We start from the raw sequence: 18257 nt of genomic DNA, 5'->3' as shown, positions 1-18257 counted from the left end.
CAAGTGTAATACATGTCCAAAAGTGCAAAAGTGCACAGCTTGTTGGTTGGCAGACAGGTGCAGTGAATGAATGTCCTCAATTGTCATTAGACAGAGGCGGATGAGTTATATGTCCTATTTGGTTGTCCTCAGGTGTCCAGTGAATCCCTGTTGCTTCACACTGAGCATGGCATGCTAACGTAAGAGGCTTGTGTCAAAGTGAAGCAGATCAAATCCTGATACATGACATTGCAAATCTGACCGCTGCTGTGCGGCAGCTTGAGAGGTAAAGGGAACTGACTTTTCAAGTGTTTTTTTTTAGGTTTGAAAAATTATTCTACGTAAAAGTTATAAAACAATATAACAAATCCTCTAGAATTCTACTTTGGACAGGGTCTGACCCCATGAGTTCAGACACTATGCTACTCTGTATCTTGCCGAAAAACTGCCCTGCTGACCTTAGATCAGCATCTGTAGCCTAGTGCTACTACATGAATCCTGAGTCCTACAGTATGCCTGTATAATCAGTTTCAAATACACCATTTGGGCACATCACTTCTTCTTTTGACCATCATCTCCAAACACTAACAGTGATCATTTGAGTTTTCATTTATTTGATCATATAACATACAGAGGTGAATGATATATATGTTTTTTTCTTTACAGTATAATACACAATTCAAGTAGTACTGAATATGATTCCATAGCCTATTTGAGTAATGTGGCGCACAAGGGAAATACAAAAGCATTTTTTGAACCTTTTGTCATGGTTTTCAAACTGGTTAAGGATGAATTCTTACAGATATTTCTAAATGCACTCATTCAAACATACATTTCTTACATTTGCATGATCCAACAGAGTAAGAGATACTTAGAAATGACACTGCAGAGACAGGCTATGTCTGGAGTCGTTTCAAGGGTTTGTGATCTACATGTCGACTAATATTATACACTGGAGCTTATATACAGTTCACAAATGTTTTATAGAAATAAACACACTTAAAACACACATGTTTAACATTGCAAGTTAAGAATAGTTGGGGTAATTTTTTGAGGAAAATCAAATTATTTTTTCACATTAATTTTGACACAAATATGTTGCCATTTATGAAAAGGTGAGATAAAAAAAATTGGGTTAACATAGTGTACAGATACAAAACATGATATTAACCCATTGGGAGTGTTGCACTGATAAATCCATGGCTATTAATCATGAATAAATCAGTTCCTTTTACATAAAAGAAGAACAAATTCTTAAAAGAAGGAACACAAATGGAAATTTAAACCTGAGCATTTTTGGGAAACCGATGTAGTAGTTAATTTTTTTTTTTTTTTTTGGAGGGTGGGGTGTGCTGCAAGGTTTTGCTATCACATGGTAACCGTTTGACAGTACTATAAGAAATAAACAGCAGAGGAGGATGTTATTCAGAAATAGGGTTAGGGTGCTATACTTCTTCAAGGAGACATTTTTAACTCCCTGGGAGAATAAGATGTAAGACCTTTTTATTGTGTTGTTCTTTGATCGATTCATCTCTTTGCAACCTATTCAGAATATATGCATTATGTAAGTTGATGGAAACACACTCGGGCATTTACTTTCTGAAAAATTTGCATAACATTTGAACGTAAACATACCTATTGTAACTTTATCTACTTCAGCAGGACCTTAGTGGTGTGAAGTTACAAATGTCACAAACTGAATCTCTTCCCCATTGTATGTATTTTTTAGAAGAATAGAAAATATGGAACTATTTAATGTTTCATTTTGTCTCTAAGATTTCACCTTTAATGTCACACACTGAACACAGAGAAGCGTTGTGGGAACACAGAAACGACAGCCCCATATTAGGCCTTTAGTTTCCTCCGATACAATACAAAAGGCCTACAGCAGTGGAGAAGACAAATATTATAATTTGCTGCCATATACATATATAAATATGTATATATGTAAATGTTTTACAGTACATGAGTGGTTTTACATCATTCATTACAGGCAAAAACCCTGTGAAACCTGTTGACATGAACAACTCTTTTGTTTTTTTAAATACGTATATGACTCGGAAAAAAGTTAAACCAAAATGTAAAGTACAACGGAGAAGACTAATCTTTCCACCATTTGTTGCCTAGAATGCACTGTGTACTGGGAAATGTCCGTGCACAGGAACCGTCCAGTTTTTCGTCAGGATGCTCAAGTCATCTCCCCCTAAAAGGTGGTGCATGTAAAGGCAGATGGAAAGAAAACATTTCACTCTCACAAGCACGTTTGATGAAACCCCAAAGTAAAACAGCTGGTTTATAAGCAGAAATACTGAGCCTGACAAAGCCGTTGCCAAGTCGATCTTGGTCCATTTTATCTATTGCAACTATTTAGCATTTAATGAAATCTATTATAGATATTAATGAGTGGGATATAAAGTATTGATTTCTGCAAAATATGTCCTCAATGCAAAACATATATCATGTGATTCACACTGGATACTTCTCTTTCGTTGACATCACAAAGCCATATTGGTGCTGAGACAAACATGGTTTGAATCTAAAGAAACATGAAGCAGCTATCGCGCTGATGTGTTTCCCCCTGCCTTGTCTTTTTTCTTCTTCTCCTCCATGACATACAGGATCTCTCCAGAGTTTAACCGTCCAGTCCCTTTGCAGACCCCATTTTTAGTTTATACACTTAACTTGCTTCTCATACTGCCACACAGTCCTGTAAATGGAAGAAAAATAAACAACAATCCCTGGTGATCTTCAATTCATATTTTCCATCTCGGGTGGCGTCCGTGCAAACCTGTCCATCAGTCGCTTTTAGCTGGTTTCAACCGCCAGCAGCTACTGAATGTAGTAACATGGTACAAAGGGAGAGGGAGGGCCCCCTTTAGGATGGCATGAAGTCAGTGGCACACACTGTATACTAAGTGTGTGTGTGTGTGTGTGTGTGTGTGTGTGTGTGTGTGTGTGTGTGTGTGTGTGTGTGTGTGTGTGTGTGTGTGTGTGTGTGTGTGTGTGTGTGTGTGTGTGTGTGTGTGTAAATGCAGTTCTATTGTGTTTGTACGTGAGACAGATATTAGACAGTTTGTGTCCGTGCGAGAATGTGTGTTCCTTTCCTGCTCCTAAAGTAAATCGTGGTACATCTGAGCACATTTTGTGCGTAGTTCTTTTCTGACCATGCTTGGGAGAGGCTCTCCCTCAGACGGTGATGGGGCAGGAGATGATTTTGTCCTCCAGCATGACACTGGTGATGAGGAAGACAAAGTAGAGAATGAACATGAGAAAGCCCAGGAACTTGCTCATTCTCCACCTGCAAGAGGCGATGGATATGATGACGAAGAGCAGCATGAGGAAGAGGAGCACTATGGCACAGAACAGGCCATTGCTGCTGACCTGTACCGGCTTGAAGTCGTTGATGATGTTGTAGATGAGCCAGGGGAATGGCAGACTGGAGGGAGACAGGGAGGTAAGGGGACACACACAAAGGAGAGAAGTTATTTCAGACCAAGAGTTGAAATGTTGAACTATAAAAAAGAAAAAAAGAAAATAAATGTTTTTTTAAATACTGTGCTTTTTTTTGTGGGGTTGCTTTGCTTGACTCACCCCACAGTGATATCAAAGATGTTGGAGCCCACAGAGCTGGACACGGCCATGTCACCGAGGCCTTTTCTCGCCACAATCACACTGGTGATTAGGTCAGGGATTGAAGTACCAGCAGCTAATATGGTCAGACCCATGATCTCCTCTGTGATATAGAAGGTTTCTCCAACCTGCAAGGCAGAGAATGTTGCTAAATGTTGCAGCTGGCAATGACATTATTGTTTTTTGAGCATTTTGTTTTAACCGTACTTGAAAGGTAATATTATTTTGTTAAAGCTTACAGCAGAGACAGCAAGCCCACACAAACAACACTTTGTTCAAAGATTATCATGGATCACTTGTAAGATCTCCAGGAATTAACCAAAGAAATCACAGATGTTGGATATGTTGAGGCTCTGCCACAGTGGGTCTCCGGGGAAGTGATACTTTCCTCTTTTTATAATGAAACTAATGATTAATCATTGACACTCTGCTTCACATTCTAAAGCCACATCCTGCAACACTTGCCCCTAGGGGAACCAACAAAGCGTGTGCACTTCCTGAGTGACCTTGCACACAAGACGTCCTGATTCAGACCCGTCTTTGCATTTGCGCTGCTAAAATAGAGTGTTACAGGTTGAGCTGGCTGTGGATCAAGGCTGATTAGTCGGGATTAGCTGTCCTGGGTCACACATTTACAGTAACACCCTGACTGCTGCACTCCCAAAAGAAATGCCTCCGAAGTCTGTGTGTGTGTGTGTGTGTGTGTGTGTGTGTGTGTGTGTGTGTGTGTGTGTGTGTGTGTGTGTGTGTGTGTGTGTGTGTGTGTGCGAAGTACCTGATGAGCCCACCAAACCATCAGGTAGGAGAATGCAGCAATCCAAGAAATGGAGCCGATGAAAGTGCACGGGTAGAACTTTTCTGATTCCTGGAAAAAAATAATAGTAATAGAAATTATGGTTAGTTTATCTACCACGACCCCTAATAGTATCTGGCCTTGGATCAGCCAAAATCCCGATATACTTAATATATAATTTACCTTAAGGGCAATGTCATTGTAAAATAAAGTACTTTTTTTTGGCATTTTTATGCTTTATTGATAGTGTAGAGACAGAGTTGAAATAGGGCTGGAATCGAACCTGGGTCTGCTGCTGGCTGAGGCCCATGGGGGGGACGCCTTACCAACTGAGCTAAGGGCGCCCCCAAAATAAATTACTTTGATCTAAGTGTCTAGAGAAGTGTCGGCCAAAATGGACTGGAGGCCGCTATAGCATTAGTCTCAGAATGATTGAGCAGGCCATGTCATAAATTATACTAGAGACCGAGAGTTTACTGTGTGTGTGTGTGTGTGTGTGTGTGTAATCATAATAGAAATTGTACTGTTTACACAGAGATAGAGATAGGCACTTGCCTTCCTTTTGGGGACAAAATGAAAGTCCCCATGGGTAATGTCCTCGAACGTGATGAAATAACAACTGTGTGTGTGTGTGTGTGTGTGTGTGTGTGTGTGTGTGTGTGTGTGTGTGTGTGTGTGTGTGTGTGTGTGTGTTGTTGTCACCTCTCTCCTGACATCGGGCAGGGTCAGCCACAGTGGAAAGACGATTGGCAGGATAAGGAGGTAGGTGACCTGTTCCCTTGGGGTTTCGGGCCATGCCAAGCTCAGAGGCTGGCCGTCATCCTCCTCTTCCTCCTCACCACCCTGAAGCAGAGTTTATTACTTTAGGTAAAGGGTACATACAGTATTAGGTCTACTTGTACAAATAGTCAGACATTTGCCTCCTGATGGTATCGCTATGCACCAGTGTATCAGTGTATGTATATTGGCTGTAGCCGATCTTCAACATGTGCATAAAGATAAATGGCCCTACCTCGGCTCCTCCCTCGGCTCCTCCCGCAACACCGTTCATGGGTGGTGTGACTTCCACTGCAACGTTTGAACTGTTGGGGATGTTTTTATCTGCTCGAGAAGAGAAAGAAGTGAATGAGGATCAATGCAGTTTTAAGGATAGTAATTTGAGGTCTAAAGTGGTGGTTTAATGACCTTAAAGCAGAAGTGAGCAATACATTTATGTTAATACTTGTTACATCGCTCTATATTCATACGGTGATCACTTATACGTAATCAGAGGATAAACTTTTCTTATATCCTACAATTATCCTAATTAAATTTAAATTTAAATCTGAGAAATCACACAATAGATAGGGGAGAACAGGGTTATATGTCACACGGGTTGGTTTGTCACAATCGTTATATCTCGGAACCAGAAGGCGCTGATTGTGAAACTTTGGTATGTAAATATCCAGAATTGGGATCAGAGGTCACCTACATAGTCTTCATTGGAGTTAGACTGCTGAATTTGAGGTGAGAGGACTGTTTGTGTTTTTCATGTCAAATTGAAAATATTTAGCTCCTCAGTATTTTTCTTCTAGGCTTTTACACAATGGGTTTATAACAAAACACTTGTTACCCATAAAAAGTGTGAAGGGTAAACTATAGTTTAGATTGTGGTTAGCAAGCTAATTAGTTGTCAGATGGTTGTTGGCCTTGATGCTAGCAAGAAATTCAAGTTGGGGTTGGTCGTCACATTTTTTGGGGGGTTGGTTGTCACATGTTATCCAAAGGCTGCAGCCAGAAAAGGAACCCAATAACGAAAGAAATTGTCAAGCTGTATCCTCACTGACACCCCAGAGAAGGAAAGAATAGAGCAGGAAAAGGCAGCTAGCATGCAAAAGAAAAAAGAGCAACAAAATCAAAACAACCCAGTGCATCCCAAACTAGACCAGCTGCCAAGGCTACAGTAAGTTATGTAGGCAACTTGACAATGCAATTAAACTTTCAAATTTAGTTCTGCTTTCTTGCCTTCTTTTTAAGATTATTCCCATTAAGATAACATTGTGACAAACAACCCCATAGTGTGTGAAAACCGACCCCTTGATGGGGTTGATTGTCACAATGTGTAAGGGTGTCTTTGATGATTAATTTCTTCTTTATTACAATAAGATATACAAATTGATGGGCACATATTTCAAGCCAACACCTTAAGCTTCAATTTAATGTAGGAATGACTATTGAAAGATGTTTAGGTGATGAGCAATTCTCACTAGAGTAAAAAGTGTTCCTACTTACCCCGTTTTCCCCTACATGTATCCATAAACGGCTGATTAAACACTAATAAATTAATAACAAAAACATGTAATTTGATTATGTAACTTCAAAGATGTAAAAAATGTGTAGTCATGCAACCATGACCTGTATGAACAGTTGCAGGCTGAAAGATGAACAAGTAAAGTGCCAACTTGAGTCAGCCTTCAGTACTTCGGAAACATTATGAAATGATAATGGCAAATCAAAAACACAGACTTCTCATTATAATAAAGAAGTGTTTGTGATCAACTTTTAATTTCTCTTACCTGCCCCTCGTCCATTCACTCATTTTATATGTGAATAAATGTGTTAGCTTCAGCTAATTCAGAACGCTGCTGCTCGAGTCCTCACTAGGACCAAAAAAGTGGATCACATTACCCCAGTTCTGAGGTCTTTACACTGGCTTCCTGTCACTCAAAGAATTGATTTCAAAATACTGATGTTGGTTTATAAAGCACTAAATGGTTTAGGGCCAAAATACATTACTGATATGCTGATACGTTATGAACCGTCCAGAGCCCTTAGGTCGTCTGGGACAGGTCTACTTACAGTCCCTAGATTTAGGACTAAACAAGGAGAAGCAGCTTTTAGTTATTATGCACCAAATCTCTGGAACAAACTCCCAGAAAACTTGAGGTCTGCTGCAACTCTCAGTTCTTTTAAATCGAGTCTGAAAACTTTTTTGTTTCCATTTTAACCTGCAATTTTTATTTTATTTGCTTCTTTTATTCGCTTTTAAATGTTTTATAATGTGTTTCCATTTTAACCTGCAATTTTTATTTTATTTGCTTCTTTTATTCGCTTTTAAATGTTTTATAATGTGTTTTATGTATTCTAATCTTGCCCCTGTAAAGCACTTTGAGTGGCCTTGTGTCTGAATTGTGCTATATAAATAAACTTGCCTTGCCTTGCCTTGCCTAATGACTTTATGTATTATTAATGATTATTAACCATTGGATTTGTCACTTGATTTATCAGTTGGTTTTTGAATGGGACAAACGTTCACCCATAGTTTCACACGTCACTGGGACTCACCTACACCATTGGCACCATCATCTTTACATTGCTTCTTTGCCATTTTGTGAAGGATTGAAGCCTTCTCTTTGAAACGTCCTAAAACAAAAAAAACAACAATATTTTAACACTATGTGGAGGAATGTTCAAGTGATAAGAGTATCCATTTGTGTTTAACTAAGATATACGGTCATTTGTAACAGATCCCGATGCAATTAAGAATGTGTGTGTGTGTGTGTTATTTTCCTGACCCATACCCTCATCACTGAGGGGATCGAGAGTGTGTATCATGAGCTGGAAGATGCTGTTTCTCATAGTTGTGTTGTGCAGAGAGGCACAGCTGCCTTCCCTCTGCAGCTTGGGTTTGGCCTGTAAGAAATACCAACACGAAAGCAGAAGTGATTAAAGGCAGTGAAAATGAGCACTTGTTTTTGGTGGTGGGTAAAAAAAAAAGCAATACTAATGTCTGTTATTAACATTTTTCATACTAGCTAGAGCTCATGCCATATCTGTGCTAAAGCTTTAATCTCTCTCTGTAAATGTACAATATGTTTCCAGAAACCAGCTTTTCTAAAAATGTAATTTTAAAATTGCACTGAAACTTGCTGTATAGTGTAAATATATGCAGCTCAATTAACCTTTCTTATTACGCGACCAGTACACAGACAATATGAATTCCATATTGAGATTCACAACAAACAAAAAACTCACCGTCAGCCTGTTCTCATCATCTCCAGGTTGGTTTACCTTCAGGAGAAAACAAACAGAGAAAGAAAACATAATATACATACCGCAAATGTTTTCTTATATATACAGATATATGCAGGGTATGGACACAGTAACACCAACACATGTAATAAAGGCAATCCAATAAAAAGCAGTAAAAACTACAGCAACTGAGAATATCCATTTGTATGTTTGTATAACATATTCACAATCATTTGGTACAGTTACAAAGAGAATATGATCAACCCCTCACACTCTGAATTAATTTAAAAAGCCTCTTTAACATCGAAGCCAGGGGACTACAGATAAAAAGTAGCCTTTTGGCAAATTGTGACAGTTTTAACCCATGTATAATCATGTGTTTTATTAATTTGCACTGTCCCCTTATTAAATAAACTGAATTTAATTGGATGAACTTGAACTCCTAAAGCAATGATACAGATTTGAATTTGTTCTGTCCCACTAACTCTTTTTGAAATGAGTTTTCTAGATCGAGTGTCAAGTATGATCTCCCTTCTCCAAAAGTGGACATTACGAGCTGTAAGGACAGGTAGGAAAGATATGGAGACGAAAAGTGTCCTTCTCAACCTTAAACCTCTACAGCTAATTGTCGTTATCTATTTACCACACTTCCACTGGAAAACAAAAACCCACCACACACACAATACACACTTAAACTCTGTCAGTGTGTGTCTTTCTTCCTCTTCCTCATAGTGGGAGTGAACCAGAGCCGTCATGAAGACTAGGAATCGTACACACACAGGGGAGGACTCGAGCTAATCTCAACCGTGGCCATTTCTTCAGAGGACATATACAGCACCACCGGTTGGGACAGATAGAGACTGCGGTAGAGGTGGTTACAGAATTGGATGTCAACTGTCAGGGAAGGTTTGACGTTGGAATGAGGGACTTGGAGATATTCAAGAAATCAGACAGTGACACATTGTATTGTCAGATACAGGCCAAAAGACCAGAATTAATTTTATAGATTTTCATGTGTAATTTTATTATTCCATCACTTACTGTTATAACTGAGATGCTTTCACTTTATCATTCAGCACATAATGTATCCATTACATAAAGATAACAATATTGCCAAGGACTTCACTTTACAATAAACTAAACTAAACTAAACTAAAAAAAAAAAAAATAGGTATCACGATACATCGGTCATGATATGCTATATCATGATGCATTGCAATACGATGCATACTGCGATATATTGCAATATTCTGCATTGCATTTGGAAGGGGGCGCTCTAATTTTGTCTTCTGTGTTGGCCATGCTGCTTCCAGCTTTCACTCTGCTTCAACACTGGGATTTTCACCCTGCAATATGAGTCAACTAGCCATACTGCGACAGCTAAGGAGCGGAGGTTGTAGTTCACAACCCTAAATCGATACAGATATCACAAAATAAATATAACAATATATTTATGTATCTATATTAGCCATACTGTTTTGTAACAATATCACCATTACAAAAATAACCAAGAGTTAGATTAGTTAAGATATCTGAGGACAAACTAATTATGACTAAAATGACTGAATGGTGTTTTTTTAAGACTTTACAGAAAACGAGTGTCTCGTCAAAGGAGTCAAGGCACACAGCATGCTTTGTCTCTGGGAGCAGATGAACAGCTTTGCATTTTTTGATTAATAAAAACAAGGGATAAGATTGATGTATGATTTTAACCTTAGTAAGGAGCCGCACTAGCACTATTTTGTCCGAAGCAAATTTCCCTTGTTTCAGTCAATTTCTTTTTTAGCTTAAACAAGTACATCACACAGTCCAGGTAACCACTAATTTTTCCTTGAAACATTTCCTAATTAATTCTACAGAGAAAAAACTTCAGACGAGGAGAGCATCGGACAATCGGCAGCCCCGGGCACAGAGGCGGAGAGTTTTTGACGTTGACACGTTTTCATGGTGGAGGCCACAGAGTTTGAGCAGATAATCCATCTAGCTGGCAGCTACAGCAAGGCTAAAGACTGTGTTTTATTTTGTTTTTTTCAAAATCACTCCTGCATACTTCTTACATGTCTACATTTGCATTAATTGTAACTGTTTTGAAAACCCCCTGGCTGCATTTTTCACCTATTTAGACTCATCGATACTCAGCTCAAACACAGGATGTGACTTCAGGAATGTGTGACCAATGATCTGAAACCAAAGCTGATTTTTTTTATACTGAATGTCAAGCTAATGAGAAGTGAATATAAGGAATATGTGAACACCTGCCTGTACCGTCCATGTGATTGCTGAGCAGCTCTAATAGCAGAGGCCAGCTTGGCATTAGCTCATTAGCTCACTGTTGGTTAGTCCTCACATGGCTCCTGAGATCTGCTTGCAGACAATCTGCTGTGGAATCTGCTGCGACTGAACTGGATTTGAAATGGTTGCTACCTCAGTTACAGAAACACAATCCTCCTGGACTCACTAAACCCTTTAACACTCAACCAAGCAAAAAACATTTACACTTTTCTCTGTTGCTTGGAAAGGTAGCTGTGTGGACTACGGCTAGAAACCTTCATCCACAGTATGCATAGATAATTGTTGCATTTTTGTAACATACTTATATTTAGCATGATACGCTGCACTGTAAGTCATTTGGAAAACTGCGGCCAATCTTTGTCACCTTTGCCCTCATTTTGTTTTGGCTCTACTGTAGTGTCTGCTCTGAGGTGAGTATCTGCTGGAGCTGCAGCCTCTCACCGTCACCACAGATCAGTCTCAAATCAATTCACGACTGTTACGTTATTTAAACAGAAAATTAGAACTAGAACTGATAAACAAAGAATTCGTTCTAGCAGATCATGTCTTGTTCATGTTAAAACATAAATCTGTTAAAGACCTAAAGATGATCTAACATGAAGCTTAGTCCTCTTCGCAGCAGACCCGGTTCAAAATCTGACCCGTGGTTGGTTCTCTGCATGTCATTCCCCTCTCTGGCCCATTTAATTTCTGTCTCTCTGCACTTTAAATAAAGCATTAAAAATGCCCCCAAAAAAGAAGAAGAAAACAAAGAAAGCTTCACTAAATGGATTTTATCACTTTTGAATGAGCTGCTGTTCCAGGTCAGTGGTCTCAACCCCCTGCCCCAACGACACTACAGACACTGGATCATAAAGATGTACACTGAACTCTCCCTTCATCCCCATCACTGTCATCAGAGAGACACAAACAGATCACCTGTCCACTCTCATTCTCTCTCTTTCTCCCCCCCTGTCCAGTGTCTATATGACTGTCCGAGCTGTGGTACTTAGCCAGGATTAATCTGCAGAGATCACTTCTTTTAGACTGGTAATGTCCAAGCCTGCGTGTGAACTCCTGCAGCGAATTTCACAGTTCACAGCGCTGTCAAACAGTACTCTTCCACTGTCATCCACCAGCAAATAACATATACCTTTATCTTCATTGTTTAAAGCTGCAGCACTGCTCGAACAATCTCTACTGAAGCGCTTTGCTCAACGGAACACATTGACACAGTTGCAGTTAAATATTTTACTGAAGATAGTAAATATACCGATTTGTATGTCAAGAAATCTTCAGTTTAACAAGTTCTGAGGTTGCAGGGGGAACAACCCTGCTGAATTGTGATCCAGGTCTGATGTTTATAATTGCAATTTGGTTAATGCTCTGATAAGACCGTGAAACACTGAGCTGGGTTGTGTGTTTGCTGTCGTCACCGCAGGTAAGCAGTTGATAATGGGATCAGAGAAGATTGTCTTCTTTGGTGCCATCAGCAAGTTAACCAGCGGATCTTCTCGCTCTTTCTCTTTCTACAGATACACTGTGGCACAGTAAGCGCAGGCCAGAACCACCTGAAATATCCCCAACTATTCACACAATAAAGAAACAAAAACCAGGTCACAGTCACAAAGAAACATTCTGTCTTTTCTCTCAGTGATCTGCTGATTCCCGCAACCCCAGGGAGCATCCAACTATTATTAGCGGCTCTAATGGGATTGGAGGGCATTAACCCTGGGGGATTATTTAGCATCTACCGACACATGAGGGCAAGGCAGTGGACATCAAGTGCCGGACGACTGAAAGAGAAAAGCTGTTCTTGGGTTGAGGTGAGGCCGCTTGGAAAAATAGGGACTGATTCCCAGAAGGGTACAAATGCAAAACAGAGCTTCGGCAACAACACTGATAGTGACTGCTGTGGATGAGCACCCAAATGTACTGTATGTACTCACAGGTTAGAAGTAAAAGAACATAAAATATACAAAAGTGGATCAGATTAAAGATATAGCAAAGAGTTCAAATGATATACTTAGTGTCCTGGGGGGAAAATCATATTGTTATTGTCAGAAATTGATACCTGAACAGACTCAGATGAAATTAATTGAAATATGTTAAATACTGTTTTTATCTGCCTGAAAATAAGGAAATAAACTGAAAAGTGCTTAATTAGCTATTATGGATCCATTGTTACTAAATAAACAGAAAAGAACAAGAAAACAGAGGCAAACAATAATATTTATCATTTACTGTATATGCAACTGCAATGCAAAAAATAGCTCCAACTTTTTTTCTTTTTTTTTTTACAATAAATATTCAAGGAGCGGAGTTTTAAAGCACAAACGACCATGTTGACTGATCAACTGTTCATTAGCTCATCTGTTGCCTATAACCGGACAATGGGACAACAGTTGCTTCTTTCTAAAGAGTGCTTTTCTGATCCCCTGTTGTATCTTATAGAGAGATTATTGTCCTAAAATGAAAAAGATTATCTGTAAATAATGTTTCGCGAAAAACAGAAGCCAGATCATGTGCATCAGTGCACTGTATACGCCCCTGAAGAACTGGCGATGGGTGATGTCAGTCTAGGCTACGGGCAAGCTGCTCTAAGTTCAGCCTACAGTAGTTTGTCACCTGAGAGCCGTATGTGATTACAACATCAGAGAGCAACACATCTGAATCCAACTGCACACACAGACAGAACATACAAGAGAGACAAATGTGAGAAACAAAATGGCTGCTTTATGTGTACATGTTGATGTGTGTATATTAAACCTTTCATCTTCATCATGTCCGCTCTCTGTCTTAAAGCTTGTATACATGCACCATTGTTCTCTATGTGTTATTGTTTTTAAACACAGCAGTAAGCAGCACAACGATCACTCCAAGCTAATCTCAAAATGACACTTCTGGTCCAGTCTGAAGTGATTGGTTAAGTGATTGTGAAGTGATTGGTGTTGGTAAGTGTGTCTTCATTAGGTCATCACCCTGTGGGTATGAGTCACACTGTGCAAGATTCATTTGCAGATGCTCTGAAATCGAGGACAAACAGAAGTCAGAGCTACCGCCTTCCTCCGGAGTCAAGAGGCCACTTCTTCCAATGTCAGGTGAATGATGAGGGGGGCTAAAGGAGGGAGTGTACTGGCACGGTTGAAGAGATGCTACAATGATTTCTGGACTAATTTTGCAGTTTCTTCTTTTAGTTTCTGACAAAATTTATCAGAGCACGAAGCTCATTGAAGCATATCTCAACACCAGTACAATAATTGGGGTATATTCTAAATATGTTTTAAGATTATCATGACATCAGATTTTGCCATGGAAAGAAAAGTATCAAAATGTCGAATGCAATAAACAAATGTTTCAATAACAGACCCACGTGATTGAAATTGGACCTTAAAATGTTAATTTTTTTGGGAATTTGGAATTCTGAATTTTTATTTGTTATGTTCTGACTATTGACGAAGCTGTTTCTGTGTGTGAAAACAATAAGGAGCTTCCTTCATCATCAGCACAAAGTATTTTCTAAATTGAATAATTAAAAGGATAATATATTTTTTGATTGAAAGTTGAAACAGTTTCTAGAAACTGAATTAATCACGTTGGTAGACTGATTGATATTACAAATGATTAATGTATGAAAATATATTGTTTTCTTTTTAAAAGTACTCATAAAATGTCTTTATTTGTAATTTAATCCAGTTCAAGTGGACCAGCTACACCAGTCCTATTCTGAGAGCCTTGCTGGATTCTGGTCTAGACTTTTTTCCTAAAAGTTTGTACTTGTAGACTTCCTCCTAGACGTACTCAGCAGGAAGAGGCTTGGGTCTGGTTCTGCAACTGGCAATGTCTGAGCTATACAGGTGGCAAGTTAAGACAAATCTTTATATCCTTCCAGAGGGGCATTTAGGAGGGTTTGGCTGCCTGACAGACTCCAGTCTTTTCAGTTTTAACACCCTATCCGCTCCTAGAGGTAACACCCTATCCATTCCAGGAACTGAAGCACTACTATTTTCAGGGCAGCAGTCACGCCAGGCTCACTCTTTGATATATTAATTGTGAAAAATGCTAATTCTTATCTCAGACCAGTTATCAACAGATGCCCACATTTTAGCTTAAATAGGCCAGTCATCTTTCCTATTGATTAATGTTTTAACCCCATCGTCATCAGAAACTCATGTCAAGAATCACAAATGTTCACTGCAGAAAAAACTTTCCCCTTTCAGAATCTTACTTTAATATTTGAAATTTTCAAGAAAGTTTAATTTTGAGATTGAAAGTCACTTAAAGAATTTGAAACTTCTCTACAGTTGTTTCTGATGGGGATGCTCCATTGAATGAGAACACTGCGGTAAATCTGTTGGTGGACAATTTAGTGTCAGGATCAGCTCTTGGCACCCGAGGTGGGGTGAAAGATGGCTGCTGTTTAGCATAAAGTGTGTGGGTATCAAAAGAGAAGAAACCTGGAAGATGGATAGCTGGATGAATGCATGGATTAATAGAGTGATGGCTACATGGGTCGACTGATGGATGGATGGATGGATGGATGGATGGATGGATGGATGGATGGATGGATGGATGGATGGATGGATGGATGGATGGATGGATGGATGGATGGATGGATGGATGGATGGATGGATGGATGGATGGATGGATGGATGGATGGATGGATGGATGGATGGATGGATGGATGGATGGATGGATGGATGGATGGATGGATGGATGGATGGATGGATAGATAGATAGATAGATAGATAGATAGATAGATAGATAGATAGATAGATAGATAGATAGATAGATAGATAGATAGATAGATAGATAGATAGATAGATAGATAGATAGATAGATAGATAGATAGATAGATAGATAGATAGATAGATAGATAGATAGATAGATAGATAGATAGATAGATAGATAGATAGATAGATAGATAGATAGATAGATAGATAGATAGATAGATAGATAGATCAACTGATGAATGGATAGATGGATGGAGTCAGGCTCACCTTTGGTGCAGTATCCAGCTCTTCCACCTGGTTGCTGCCCATCAAGCCCTTGACGAACATTTCTACATTGGCATTGACCTTCATGAATGTCACGTAGCTGATATAGCAACACAGCAGGGCTATACTTTCCGTGGTTTGGATTTCATTATCCAGAAAGAAATAGATGAGCATAAGCAGGCCAATGGTATAGAACGAGACATCTCTGAACAGAGGCCACCAGGTGAGGTTCAGAATCTCTTTGGAGAACACGGCGCACATCCCGATCACAAACAGGATGTTGAAGACGGCGGAGCCCACAATGGTACCGATACCCACGTTACTGTGGGAGACAAAGACCCCAATGACTGAGGTGAAGAGCTCTGGGGCTGAGCCACCCGCCGCCATGAAGGTGGCTCCAGCTACATCATCCGAAATCGCTAACTTCTCTGTGATGACAGTGAGAGCGGGAACAAAGAACTCGTCGCAGACAATGGCTAAGGCTATGAACATGTACAACATGCCAAACATATGAAACACCACATAGCCCTCGCGTCTGTCCTCCAAGCTGAAGTAGTCCGTTGGGTAGTCCCCTTGATTCATTTCATCAGCAGATGATTTCATGGCCACCGGTGTGTCCTCTGGCACTGCTGAGAGGTTGTGGTGATGCAGAAGAGTTCTTTGGGGCACTGCTGCCTCTCCTGAGCCCTCAACTGTCGAATCCAGATCCTTGACCATCGCTGTGGCCAGGGACAAGGCACTCCATGAGAACACTGTGCAGACCGCCATCAGGCTGACGGCGAAGCCAAAAATCCGTGCGGGACGCATCTTTCTTTTCACAACATGGTAGTGGTGCCTGGTGCATCTACTGTGAGGGCCCAGAAGAGGGGCAGAGCTGGAGGAAGCCATCATGCTTTGACTTCTGGTGGGTAGCATGAAATCCATGGTGTTTGGCGCAGGTTGTCAGGCAGAGCGGAAGTGTCCAGAATCCCCTCCTTAAGATGGGTGGCTGGTGCTGGTGCCTACAAGGGCAGGGGGTCTGACAGGCCACGATGGTTCACCGGTTTGTTTGCATGCTGCTCCCCGGTCTAAACACAATGGAAGCCCTGCAGTCTGATTCCAGGATCCAGCCCATTCATAGGTTGCCTCATATTACTCACTGTAGGACAGATAAAATAAGTGATACAAGTTTTAATGCAACGGTGCATATGTGTTGATGAATATATTGTATGCAAGTCTTGTAGCTTAGTTGAGTCATTATTTTTTTCTGCTTTTTCTTTTATTTCCTTTTCTTTATTTTACATCTTAAACTACAACATTCAAATAAAAATAAAGATACTTGTTTTAGATACACAACATTTGCTTAATGAAGATACAGTACTTTGACATGTAGATTAACCTACCAATCATTAATATAACATAATACATGTTAATGAATCGGTGATAATAACCCTGCTTCTGAACACTATATAGACGAACAAGTCATGCATTTAAAAACAAATGATTAGCTGAACAACTAACTTTGTTGAACTGTCTATTCATGATTATTGCTACTGAACTCTTGGGAACTGAGAGATCTATATAATGATCTGCACTTGGCTGATTCCATAATTTGGCTTTACATTCATGTAGGTTATCGTATTAGGCTCCAATGGATAATGAAATTATCTCTAAATTGTTATTGAGTTGATGATTAAAATGATATCTCAAAACGCAGGCACTTGGCAAACTCATTGATGTGAGCCCACAAAATATTACTGAAATGTATAATATATTTAAAAGTCTGATTGTTTGCGAGCTGAAATACATTTTCTTGGAGCTGAAAACGTACAGTATGTATTGAAGTACTAGTAACAGTTGATAATAGCAGTATTAATGTATCAATGGCATCATTTACGTTGACGTGCAGTGGCCTCCTTAACATTATGTTGAGAACCTGCAGCCAGATCCCTCCTTTTAGTGAATCTGGGACTTTAGGGAAAGCTCATTAGGAAGCTATTCTAAGAAGATATACTTAGATTAACCTCTGGCCGAGCACACTGATGCCACTGCACAAAGTCAAAAAGTAGACACCTACTAAACGATTAGGGTCAATGAAGAACCAACAAAAACATTAGATGAGTCATTTATAGTGATACAACACACTTGGACAACTTGCAATGTTAAAACTTTCTCTGAAAGGTCTTTAACAATGGCCCATTCTTAATCTTCTACAATTTGTCATATTGTATAACACTTATTTAGCATTTAAACATATTCCATAATGTGCTGTGAAAGTAGCCTTTAAGAAAGCAAGCTGGACTTTATAAAGACCTTAGAGCAAAGTTACTACACTACAGATACACACAAAACACACACAAACATATATTGCTTTCTCATACCACACTTGAAAGTCTCCTGTTCAGCAGGAAGGACTTCAGAAGGCAGCGGGTTAGTCAGGTCCCAAGCTTCTGAGGGGGAATATTCCTGTGAACTGAATGCCAGAGAAGAAGGGTTCCCTATTGGGCTGAAGGTCCCAACGGTAAATTCTCAGTGAGATGTTCCTCCCTCAGTCACAGTGGATCTCCAAGACAACGTCTGAAGCCGAGGACTAAGGG

The 18257-nt window shown here is 39.7% G+C and overlaps 1 protein-coding gene across 1 annotated transcript; it reads right to left on the bottom strand.

The window, feature by feature from the left end:
• Window positions 1–3165: 3165 nt before the first annotated feature.
• On the bottom strand, window positions 3166–16605 carry LOC307251776 (solute carrier family 24 member 2; the record flags this gene model as incomplete). The annotated part of the gene is made up of 9 exons (XM_080029192.1): window positions 3166–3415; window positions 3571–3737; window positions 4385–4474; window positions 5105–5245; window positions 5415–5506; window positions 7727–7804; window positions 7957–8074; window positions 8417–8452; window positions 15685–16605. 9 exons carry the CDS (start codon window positions 16603–16605, stop codon window positions 3166–3168), a joined length of 1893 nt encoding a protein of 630 aa, XP_079885318.1.
• Between the last annotated feature and the right edge of the window lie 1652 nt (window positions 16606–18257).

This window comes from Ammodytes marinus (genome assembly GCF_949987685.1).
Source record: "Ammodytes marinus genome assembly, chromosome: 6".
NCBI lineage: Eukaryota > Metazoa > Chordata > Actinopteri > Uranoscopiformes > Ammodytidae > Ammodytes > Ammodytes marinus.
Note: the sequence above shows the minus strand (reverse complement) of the source record. Positions and strands in the feature narration are given on the sequence as shown.